The sequence below is a fragment of the Leucoraja erinacea genome, chromosome 8 (genome assembly GCF_028641065.1).
Source record: "Leucoraja erinacea ecotype New England chromosome 8, Leri_hhj_1, whole genome shotgun sequence".
Taxonomy (NCBI): domain Eukaryota; kingdom Metazoa; phylum Chordata; class Chondrichthyes; order Rajiformes; family Rajidae; genus Leucoraja; species Leucoraja erinaceus.
The window spans coordinates 24170846-24182950 of NC_073384.1; the positions used below are offsets into that span (position 1 = coordinate 24170846).

Here is a 12105-nt window from a genome sequence, read left to right on the forward strand (position 1 = left end):
ACCGACACGGACACTTCTCTCCCAGATAAACTGAACAACTTCTTTGCACGTTTTGATGCAGCAAACACCACACCCAAGAGGAGAGCCAGCCCCTGCCTACAAACCGACCAGCCAGTCCTGACCATAGACACAATGGACACACGGAGAATCCTGTCTAAGGTCAATCCGTGGAAAGCAGTCGGACCCGACAACATCCCAGGACGTGTGCTCAAGGAATGTGCTGAGGAGTTACCAGATGTGCTAACAGACATCTTTAACATCTCCCTTAGTCAAGCCATTGTCCCCACATGCCTCAAAACTTCCACGATAATCCCCATAGCGAAGAAACCAGTGGTTGCCTGCCTAAATGACTACCGCCCTGTCGCCCTGACCCCAATAATAATGAAGTGTTTTGAACGCCTGGTGAAACCCCACATTACTGCCAGCCTCCCCTCATCGTTAGACCCCCTCCAGTTTGCCTATCGCCCCAACCGCTCTACAGAGGATGCCATCTCTACCACACTGCACACAGTAATTGCGCATCTGGAAAACAAGAACACATACGCCAGAATCCTGTACATTGACTTCAGCTCAGCGTTTAACACCATCATCCCACAGAGACTTGTGGAGAAACTAACCCTGCTGGGCCTCAACACCACCCTGTGTCACTGGATCTTGGACTTTCTGACAGAGAGACCGCAGTCAGTCCGTGTTGGCAAGAACACTTCAGGCTCGATCACGCTGAGCACCGGCTCCCCTCAAGGCTGTGTGCTCAGCCCGCTGTTGTTCACACTGCTCACACATGACTGCGCTGCCAGATTCAGGGACAATAAAATCATAAAATTCGCGGACGACACTACAGTGGTGGGACTCATCAGTGGAGATGACGAAACAATGTACAGGGAGGAAGTAGAACAACTGGTGGACTGGTGCGGCAAAAATAACCTAGAATTGAATGTCGACAAAACTAAGGAGATGGTTGTCGACTTCAGGAGGGCGCAGCCAAAGCATACACCGCTCAACATTAGTGGCACTGCAGTGGAGAGAGTGGAGAGCATAAAGTTCCTCGGTGTGCAAATAACGGACAGCCTCACCTGGTCCAGGAACACCACTGGGACCGTCAAAGGGGCCCATCAGCGACTGCACTTCCTGAGGAAACTAAAACAGGCCTCACTCCCCACCAACATCCTCAGGACTTTCTACAGGGTCACGGTGGAGTCTGTACTCACGTACTGCATAAATACGTGGTACTGCACCTGCAACTGCTCGGGCAGGAAGGCTCTGCAGAGGGTAGTGAGGGGAGCAGAGAGGATCATTGGCGTCTCCCTACCCTCGGTACAAGAACTGTTCCAGAGCCGCTGTCTGAAGAAAGCACAGAGAATTGCCAAGGACAAACTGCACCCCCTCCACACACACCTGGATCTCCTGCCATCAGGCAAGAGATATCGAAGCATCAAAGCCCGGACTACGAGGCTGCTAAACAGCTTCCTACCACAGGCTGTGAGGCTGCTAAACAGTCACTCTGCACTCACAGTCACTTGACTTGACTCTGCGGCTGGCACGGACACTTTAATAACTGGCACTGGCCACTCAAATTAGTGGCCCCGGACATTTTTTATGATTGGTTTACTGTATTTTAACATTGTGTTTTTTTTACCTGCTTTTAACTATTTATACTGTTCCATCAGGGACTGGATTGTTTTTTTAGTGTTATTATGTGTGAAGTGTTTTTAAATTTCATGTGCGATGCTCCGCTATTCACTGGGAAACGTCTTTTCATTTTGCACTGTACAACTGTTGCTTGCAAGATGACAATAAAGGTTGATTGATTGATTGATTGATTGATTAGGGATAGTTAGCACGGAATCATGTCTCATGAATCTGTTGGGAGTTTTTTTGTATTTTTTAAAGAGGTGACCAAGAGGATTAATGAGAGCAGAACTTTGGAAATTGTCTATATGGAGATACAAGAGATCACAGATGCTGTAAACGTGAGCAAAAAAACAAACTGTTAGAGAAATTCAGCAGGTTAGGCAGCCTCTGTGAAGGGAAATGGAAAAGCAGATTTTCGGGTCAGGACCCTTCTTCAGTCTGAAATATTGTCTGTCCATTTCCCTCCACAGATATTGCCTGACCCGCTGAGTTCTTCCAGTTGGTTTTATGGACTTCAGCATGGCCCTTGACAAGGTTTCTCATGGTAGGTTGCTCTGGAAGGTTAGAGTGCCTTGTCCAGAGAAAGCTAGCTAATTGGATATATAATTAGATTGATGTTACGAAGCAGAGGGTGAGGATGGAAGGTTATTTTTCAGATTTTAAAATGGTGCTCGGCCCATTGCTGTTCATCATTTTTTTAAAACACCTTGTGTGATAATGTACAAGACATGGGATGGTAAGTTACCAAATATCATTAAAATAAGGGGTATCATTGACAGTGAGGAGTTATCAAAAATTACAAGGGGTACTTGATCATTTAGATAAGTGGGCTGAGGATGGCATTCGATTCAGATAAGCAAGAGTGGTTCCATTTTGGAAAGTCACACCAAGGTTGTACCTTCAGTGAAAAGTATGGACTGGTACGAGTTCAAGAACATAGTTTCCAGAAAGTGGTGTCATAGGTAGTCAGGGTGATGAAGAAGGCATTTGGCATGCTGGCCTTCATCAATTAGGGATATGAGTAAAGGAGTTATTTTGCAATTCTACAAGATGGTGTTGAAGCTGTACTTGGCGTATAGTGTACAGTTTTAGATACCTGTTTTTGGAAAGACATCATTTAGCTGGATAGAGTCCAAATAAGTTATATAAGCATGTTGCCAGGACTCGAGGGCATGAGTTATAGTGCAGGGATTGGGCAGGCTAGGATTTTATTCCTTAGGGGCATAGGCAACTGAGGGATAACCTGATCAAGGTGTATAAAAACGTGATGGACATAGTTAACGTTAATCATGGTGTTTTCCCAAGGAAGGGGAATCAAAAACAAGAGGGCATAAGTTTAAAATGAGAGAGGATAACTTAAAAGATGTCTGACAGACAATTTCTTCACTAAGAGGATTAGTATGTATATGGGATGAGCTGTCAAAAATGTGGCTGAGGCAGATACAATAACAATATTAAAAACAGGAAAATTATTTTGAAACTTTGCATCTGCAGCCTAATAGATGAAAGAAATCAGAATTTATCATAAGCTATCATTTAAAAAACAAAAGCAAATTTTTGGTAGTAACAGAATTAAATCAACATACCAAGAATTTGGCACGATGACAACCTCCCTATGAAAATTACATATAGTCCAACTTTTGCGTGCTGACCAAAAGACCTCATCTAAGCTAGTACCATTTGACCACATTTGATCCATATCTCTCTAAACCTTTCCTATTAATGTACCTGTCCAAATGTCTTTTAAATTGTGTTATTGGACCTGCTTCAATGACTATCTGGTGGTTAATTCCATATAATCATCACCCTCTTCGTAAAGAAGTTGGCTCTCAGGTTCCTATTAAATCTTTCCCCTTTCATCTCAAACATGCCCTCCAGTTTTTGAGTCCCCTATACTGGAAAAAGGACAATATGCATTCACCCTAATTATTCCCCTTGTGATTTTATAGACCTCTATAAGGTCGCCACTCAGTCTCCTGCATTGCAAGGAATAAAGTCTTTGCCTGCCGAACACCTCGCCATAACTCAGTCCTGAGAACATCATCATAAATCTCTGCATTCTGTCCAGCTTAATTTCTTATGTTCTTATATACTGGTTTTATAATCTGATCCAGTATACTTTGCAACAATTGGCAGTATAGTCATTGGTGATATTGTTAATCAACAAAAATCCATAATACAGCAAAATAAAATTATTGTAAACATTAATAATTAATATTTTCACAAACAAGCATATTTTTAGAGTACACGGAAAACAGATGCAGTAAGATGATGAAATCATTGCACTAACATTAACTGGTAGCTTTTCTTACCTTAGTGTCCGCAGGTCCCATAGTTTGATCCCATCAGTTACAGCGGTAGTCAGAAAGAGATTATAGAAATCTGAAGGCTGACTACTAAACACTGAGCCCTGAAACAAGAGGAAGGATGTTAACAATAAGCGATTTACAATGATGATAACTGAAAACTAAATTTAAAAACAAGTGTCCAAATAGCTTGGGAAAAAGTTCTTGAGATTTGAAGGGAAATAAGATTGCTTTCATTAACATTAATCAAGCATTATGCTCTTAACTCAATTTAATGTTCAACAATAATAATTAGGAAGGTGTTACAGGGGAAATTTCTGAGATTGTTTCATAATGTTCAGATTTGCATGAATTCCTTGTTCACATGAAGCTCACAGGGTAAACAGTATACATACAGTAATGATAAGTACAATGACAAGCTCAAACCAGCAGAACGGTGCAAGATTTTAGTACAATCCTAAGTAATACCAAAAAAAGTACAATAATGGAATAACATAGAAAAATAGAAAATAGGTGCAGGAGTAGGCCATTCGGCCCTTCGAGCCTGCACTGCCATTCAATATGATCATGGCTGATCATCCAACTCAGTATCCTTTACCTGCCTTCTCTCCATACCCCCTGATACCTTTAGCCACAAGGGCCACATCAAACTCCCTCTTAAATATAGCCAATGAACTGGCCTCACTACCTTCTGTGGCAGACAGTTCCAGAGATTCACCACTCTCTGTGTGAAAAATGTTTTTCTCATCTCGGCCCATAAAGATTTCCCCTTTATCCTTAAACTGTGACCCCTTGTCCTGGAATTCCCCAACATCGGGAACAATCTCCCTGCATCTAGCCTGTCCAACCCCTTAAGAATTTTGTAAGTTTCTATAAGATTCCCTCAATCTTCTAAATTCTAACGAGTACAAGCCGAGTCTATCCAGTCTTTCTTCATATGATAGTCCTGACATCCCAGGAATCAGTCTGGTGAACCTTCTCTGTACTCCCTCTATGGCAAGAATGTCTTTCCTCAGATTTGGAGACCAAAACTGTATGCAACACTCCAGGTGTGGTCTCACCAAGACCCTGTACAACTGTAGTAGAACCTCCCTGCTCCTATACTCAAATCCTTTTGCTATGAATGCTAACATACCATTCGCTTTCTTCACTGCCTGCTGCACCTGCATGCCTACTTTCAATGACTGGTGTACCATGACACCCGGGTCTCGTTGCATCTCCCCTTTTCCTAATCGGCCACCATTCAGATAATAGTCTACTTTCCTGTGAGCCCACAACCCTGAGGAACACCATTGCTGAGAGTCAGGGTGAAGGAAATATTATGACCAATTCTAACCAACTGTGGTCTGCCGATCAGCAAGTCCAGAAGCCAGTTGCAAATGTAGGCCTCACAGCAAAGAGACAGAAGTTTAGGAATGAGCTTATTCAATATTATGATGTTAAAGGCTGAGCTTTAGTCAATGATGAGCATCCTGACATAGGTGATCCTTGTCAAAGTAATTTAGAGCTGAATATAGTGCAAGAGAGTTGACATCCATAGACCCATTTTATCTGCGTGCAAATGCAAGGGGTCCCTAAATTGTCCAGAACACTGGCACAGATATGGGCTATTTACAGTCTTTCAAAGCACTTTATTTTGGTAGCAAAACCCTAGAAACTTTTGAAATCAAGATTGAGAATTTTTTATATTGGGAAACGCTATGCCAGGAATTCTGAAAAGTGTCACAGCACCAGAGAAGTAGCAGTTGAATATAACAATATTTCTGAGTGATTTTAATTAGGCAAACTGAGCTCAATCTCATTCCTACTCACATCAGTTCAATTTGCAAAACTGATTCATTCCACCTGTACAAACATATCAAGCTCCCCCCCGCTGTTACTAAAACTTGAAGATGGCCATTGATTTATTTGACCTACTGCATTAATCAGCTCCAGGAACCTGCTCTACAAATATCATTACAATGCTGCACCCTTGCCACTGATCATCTGATCAAGTCCTGAAGCACATGGCTGCCAGATTTTTGAACCAAGGTGAAGAATAAACTTATTCACCAAGAAGAAACTTTCGAACATAAGAAAAACCAGCAGGAGAAGGCATCCAGTCTTAAAGCCTGGCCCACTGTTCATCAAGATCTGTGTGGATCTGCCAGCTCAGTGTCATTGTCCTGTACTATATACAAATCCCTACATTTCCTTAATCTCCAGGAAATTCTTAAGACTCTCTGTTGAATAACCGCAATGACTACTCTTACAGTTTAGTTTATTGTCACGTGTAACAGAGTACAATGAAAAGCTTTTGTTGCATGCTATCCAGTCAGCAAAAAGACAATACGGAAAGTTCCTGGATAGAGAATTCCAAAGAGTCACCCCTCTGTCTGGAGAAATCTCACTTTGCCACAATCTAAAACAAAATGTTCTTATTCTCGATTCATGTCTGCTGCCCTAGATTCCTCTGTCAGGGGAAACCGGCTTCCTGAATGCAGCTTATTGAGCCCTTCAAAAATTTTTGAAGTTTTAGTGAAATCCCCTCTCATTTGTAGAAACTTTAAATAATGCAGTCCTCAAATTTGAGTCTACTCAAATAAAAAGAAAAAATACTGGAAACTCTTAGCCAGTTATGCAGCATTTTTGGAAAGAGAAACAAAGATAACATTTCAGGTTAAAGGCTATTCATAATTCAGATTTCTAATATCATATCTTGCCATCCCTGGTTACCAGACTAGTAAATTTTCACTGCACTCCCTTTTTTAGCAAATACCTGTACATCCTTCTTTCACTATTACGTTGTGGGCCGAGCATCGAAAATGTGTCTAGAATTTAACTTTCGTGACCCATGTCTGGTATCTACTTGAAATTTGGCACAGATTTAGATTAAATATAATTGAGAAGGAATTCATAACTCGTCAGTGTCAAAAGTTTCACACTAATTTATTAAGCTAATTAGAAAATTAGATTGATAAAGGTAGCTCCATTTAGTGTGCAATATATATTTTTTAATTGTGTACTGAACCCACCTAATTAATGGGTGAGGGCAGGTCCTGTGCGTTTCCCCGTTTACTGAACCCTACTGACTGCCAGTGTGCAGAGTGGGGATCACGGCCATAGTGGGACTGGGACAGTGCCAGGCTGGGGGAAGGTTAAGGCATCTTCCACTGAGAGGAAAATGCCTAACCCTAACCCTAACTCGCCCCCCTTCCAGAGCTGCCCATGGCTGGAGCTGGAGCCGCTTTGGGACTGGCTGCAGGCTCCGTACGTGTGGCCGCTCAGCGAGTCCACCTCGGCCAGCATGCCCTTCTAGATCACCATGGTGATGATGGTGAGGGGCAGCACTGCCCTGCATGCCGCCAGGGCCGCCTTCGGCACCCCCATAGCACCGGTTCCGTCAATCCACATGCTCACTCGCTGCAACACTGGCTGGCCGACAGTCCGACTGAGCCTTTGCAGCATCCACCGGCGGGCTGACAGCCCGACCAACCATTCACAGCATCCACCGGTCTGCCGACAGCTCAACCGACCCTTCGCAGCATCTACCGGCCTACCGACAGCCCGACCGACCCCTCGCTGCACTCACCGGCAGGCCAACAGCCCAACCAACCCTTCGCAGCATCCACCGATCTACCGACAGCCCGACCAACCCTTCGCAGCATCCACCGGTCTACTGACAGCCCGACTGACTGACCCTAATCCTAGTTCTACATTTTTATTTATCATTTTTATTTAACAGTTCACATCATAACTTTACAAAGATAAATCAATTGTAAAACAAAATTATCAGCAAGGTTAACATTACCTTCATTCCTTCCAAACCTTGCTATTGTTTTGATGTAATTAGGAGGCAACCATGATCCCAGTGTGCTCACTGCCTAGCTACCATGAAACAAAGTGCACGATTGGTCATCTGGCCTCTGACTCAATGTCAAACGTGCATTGATTGGACAATTACTGCTCTGAAAATTATAGGTTTTTCTCATATATCAAAAATATGTGCAGGTTTTGATCTTGACGAGTTTCAGGTATGGTTTCTATAATTTTCTGGAGCGCTAGCATAATGTTGTGGGCCGAAGGAACTGGTTTCCAGAGGGCTAGTATGGACATTGTGGGCCGAATAGATTCTTGGGCTGGCAGCTCAATCAATGAGACCACTCACACACACGCACACACACAATCACTCACACACACACTCACAGACAATATGATAGTAACCTTTCTTGAATACTCACACGGCCTCTCCACTTTGGGGCTTCCGATTCAGCAGCACTTCCGCAATCAGCGTGGCCTCTGCACTTACCGGAAATTACGCAATCAGCGCGACCTCTGCACTCACCGGAAATTACGCAATCAACGCGATCTGTCCACTAAGCGGAAGTCACAAAATGAGCGGGGCTTTTGAACCATACACAGTCGCACCTAATAAAGGAATAAATGTTTTATTAGGTCCGACTGTGTTTGGTAAAGCAACTAGGTCTCATTCAATATAAACACCAACCAATCTCTCACCATTTGAAAAAATACTCTGCTTTTCTATTAAGTACTCCAAAGTGGATGACATAATTTTTCATATAATATTCCACCTGTGATTTAACTTGTATCCCCCGAAGCCTCTTAACATGTTCATCTGTTCTCACAAAACCAAGTCACAAATGTGCAAATATAACATTTCATCCTCTCATGCAGATCATTCATGGAGATTATGAGTCCAAGTAGTGATCCCTGTGGCACCCCACATTTCACAGCCTGCCAACCTGAAAACATTTAATTATGCCAATCTTTAGTTTCTGCATAAAATTAAAAAAAATTCTTAATGCATGTCAGTATATTACTTCCAATTATATGTGTTCCTCATAATCGATGCTCCTGGCATTTATCAAACATTTATGAAAAGCCTACAGAAGATCAAATTAACCACTTCCACTAGTTCCGCTTTATCTATATTATTTTTCACATCCTCAAAGAATTCTAGATTTGGCATGTCGTTCAATACTCTATCAAACTGCCACAAGTGCATGGTAGAGAGTACAATGATTGTGTGCATCATGGCCTGGTCCAGCACTTCAAATGCCCAAGAACGAAGGAGGCTACAGAAAGTGGTGTGCATTGCCCGGTACATTACAGGTATTGGTCACACCATTGAACCACAGGAAGCTCTGCCCCATGGAGACAGCTAATATCATTAAAGACCCACACCAGACCAGTCATGTTCTCATCTCGCCTCTACGATCGGAAAGAAGGTACAGGACCCTGAGAACAATTGCCTTCAGGTTCAGGATGGTACAGTGGCGTAACGGTAGAGTTGCTGCCTTACAGTGCCAGAGACTCAGATTCAATCCTGACTATGGGTGTTGTCAGTATAGAATTTGTACGTTGAGTAGTGTTTGACCATGTGGATTTTTTCTGGGTCCTCAAGTTTCCTCCCACGTTCCAAGGATATGAAGGTTTGTAGGTTATTTTGCTTCTGTAAATTATCCCAAGTGTGCAGGATAGAACTAGAGTAGGGGTGATCATTGGTCGACTACATCTCTGAACAAAACTGAACTAAAGATCTTCTTCCCATCAACCTTCAGGCTCCTGAACTACACTGCACAACCCAAATCACAACACTGCCTCAGCAACAAACTACTATAGACATTGCACTACTAAGGTCGCACTACATACTTTGGTTTTCACTATTATGGTCAGGTTTAACATAACTGATCATTTATTGTTTTATTTAATTGTTATGCTGTTGCATTCAATATGCCTATAAAACAGCAGCAACTAAGAACTTAATTATTCTGGTTCCAGTTTATATGACAATTCAATACTCTTAACCCTTGAATTACTCAAACAATATTTTCTCTACATAAATCAATTTTGACTGCTTAATCCGACTATTCCTTTCAAGAATTTCTGTTATTACATCCTTTAGTATAGATTCTGGCAAATTCGCTACAACTGACACTAGGCTGTCGGTAGTTCCCCTTTTGTTTGCTCATACAGATGCACAACCTTTTATCCGAAGATCCAAATAACGAAAACCTCCGAATAGCGACATTTTTTCAGTCCTTGAAGAAAGGTCCTTGAAAACGTTCACCGAGGGCGGCCCGCAGAGGTGACAGCGGAACCTCCGGTCGGTCCTCGAAGAAAGGGGAACTAAATCCCCATTCATAAAAGAGAAGGTGAGGGTATATTGCGCGGGAGGGTTAATAATTGACAATCTGCTGCTGCCTACCCGCTGAGGGTAAAAAGTTCCCACGGTACACTCACGATACACAGTGTATCGTGAGTCTTGCGTGGGAACTTTTTTAACTCAGCGGGCAGGGAGCAGCAGATTGTCGCTCCCTTCAGTTTCACCCCACCTACACCCCTCTGCTTCCCGGCCATGTGTGTGACCCCTTCCCTCCCCTCTCCAGCTCCCCGCCCATTGCACCGGCGCGGGGGCTTTGCACTGTCTTCACGTCGGAGCTAGTGCCAGTCACCGGAGACATCAGGACCAACGGGACACTGGCCCCCAGGCCCACTGCAAGCACGGAGAACCCAGAGACCCACAGCCAGCAGCAGCCCAGCCCCGTTCCAATTCCAGAGGAACACGCTCCCGGTAGGGACAGAAGCTGATGGTGTGCAAAGTACGTCTTGGTCTTGAGGTTGCGGATGAGGGGGCGCAGCTCGGGCTGTGACGTCTCCGGCCACCCCCCTGTACAGGAGCTGAGACTGGGAACTGTGGGGTTGTTTGCAGTTGCAGAGGGAGGGGGCAAGGGCGGTACAGTTCCCAGTCTCAGCTCCAGTCCAGGGGGGTGACCGGAGACGTCAGGACCAACGGGACACCGACTGCAAGCACGGAGATCCCATAGACTCACAGCCAGCAACAACTCTAGCCCAGCCCCGCTCCAACTCCAGAGGAACCCGGGTTGCGGATGAGGGGGCGCAGCTCGGGCTGTGGGCGAATTGCCACTTGTCGCTGTAGCGGCGCATCGGGGAGCGGGTTCTTGTTGGTCCTGACGTCTCCGGCCATCCCCCTGGACAGGAGCTGAGAGACGTCAGGACCACCAGAAGCCGCTCCCCGATGCGCCGCTACAGCGACAAGTGGCAGTTCGCCCACAGCCCGAGCTGCGCCCCCTCATCGGGACACCGACCCCCAGGCCCACTGCAAGCACGGAGATCCCAGAGACTCACAGCCAGCAACAACTTTAGTCCAGTCCCGCTCCAACTCCAGAGGAACCCGGGTTGCGGATGAGGGGGCGCAGCTCGGGCTGTGGGCGAACTGCCACTTGTCGCCGTAGCGGCGCATCGGGGAGCGGATTCCTCTGGAGTTGGAGGGACAGGGAGACACAGCGGCTTTTGAGAATGGTGGGCAATCACTACCAAAGTTCTGCCCACACACTCAGTACACCTCTCCTACACTTGTCTCCCGCACTAAGATCATCTCGCAGAGAAGGATCCCAGCCTAACCCTCCCTATTCTCTCCTATTCTGCAAGAAAAACCTACATTGAAGACTCAAACTCGTGATCGAGTAACTGCCGGGATCGAGGCGCAAACTCGCGACCTTGCGGATATGAGCCGAGCACTCTACCACTGAGCCAGCCGTTAAAATCTACGCTAAAAATCTTCCATTCCGAAAACCGAAAAACTCTGAATTACGAAAAGTGTCTGGTCCCAAGGCTTTCGGATAAAAGGTTGTGCACCTGTACTCTCTTAAATACTTTGGCCACACAATGGAAGACACAAATAATCTCTCAGATGTGCTGGGAATCAGAGGATCTAGGGTGACGGAGGAACTGAAGGAAATTCACATTAGGCAGGAAATGGTGTTGGGTAGACTGATGGGACTGAAGGCTGATAAATCCCCAGGGCCTGATGGTCTGCATCCCAGGGTACTTGGGAAGTGGTTCTAGAAATCGTGGACACATTGGTGATCACACAAATGATGACACAAAGCTGGGTGCCAGTGTGAACTGTGAGGAGGATGCTATGAGGATGCAGGATGACTCGGGAAGCAGGGAATTATAGACGTTAGCCTGACATCAATGGTGGGGAAGATGCTGGAGTCGATTAATGGCGGGACTGTCATATGATGAAAGAATGGAGCGACTGGGCTTGTATTCACTGGAATTTAGAAGGATGAGAAGGAATCTTATAGAAGCATATACAATTATTAAGGGATTGGACACACTAGATGCAGGAAACATGTTC

The 12105-nt window shown here is 44.8% G+C and overlaps 1 protein-coding gene across 2 annotated transcripts in view; it reads right to left on the reverse strand.

The window, feature by feature from the left end:
* Positions 1 to 12105, reverse strand: part of wdr27 (WD repeat domain 27) — a 398117-nt gene that overhangs the window by 261885 nt on the left and 124127 nt on the right. For both annotated transcript variants that reach the window (XM_055639235.1, XM_055639236.1), the window contains one exon: positions 3945 to 4042. In XM_055639235.1, coding sequence (XP_055495210.1) covers positions 3945 to 4042 — 98 coding nt within the window. The remainder of the gene's footprint in view (positions 1 to 3944; positions 4043 to 12105) is intronic.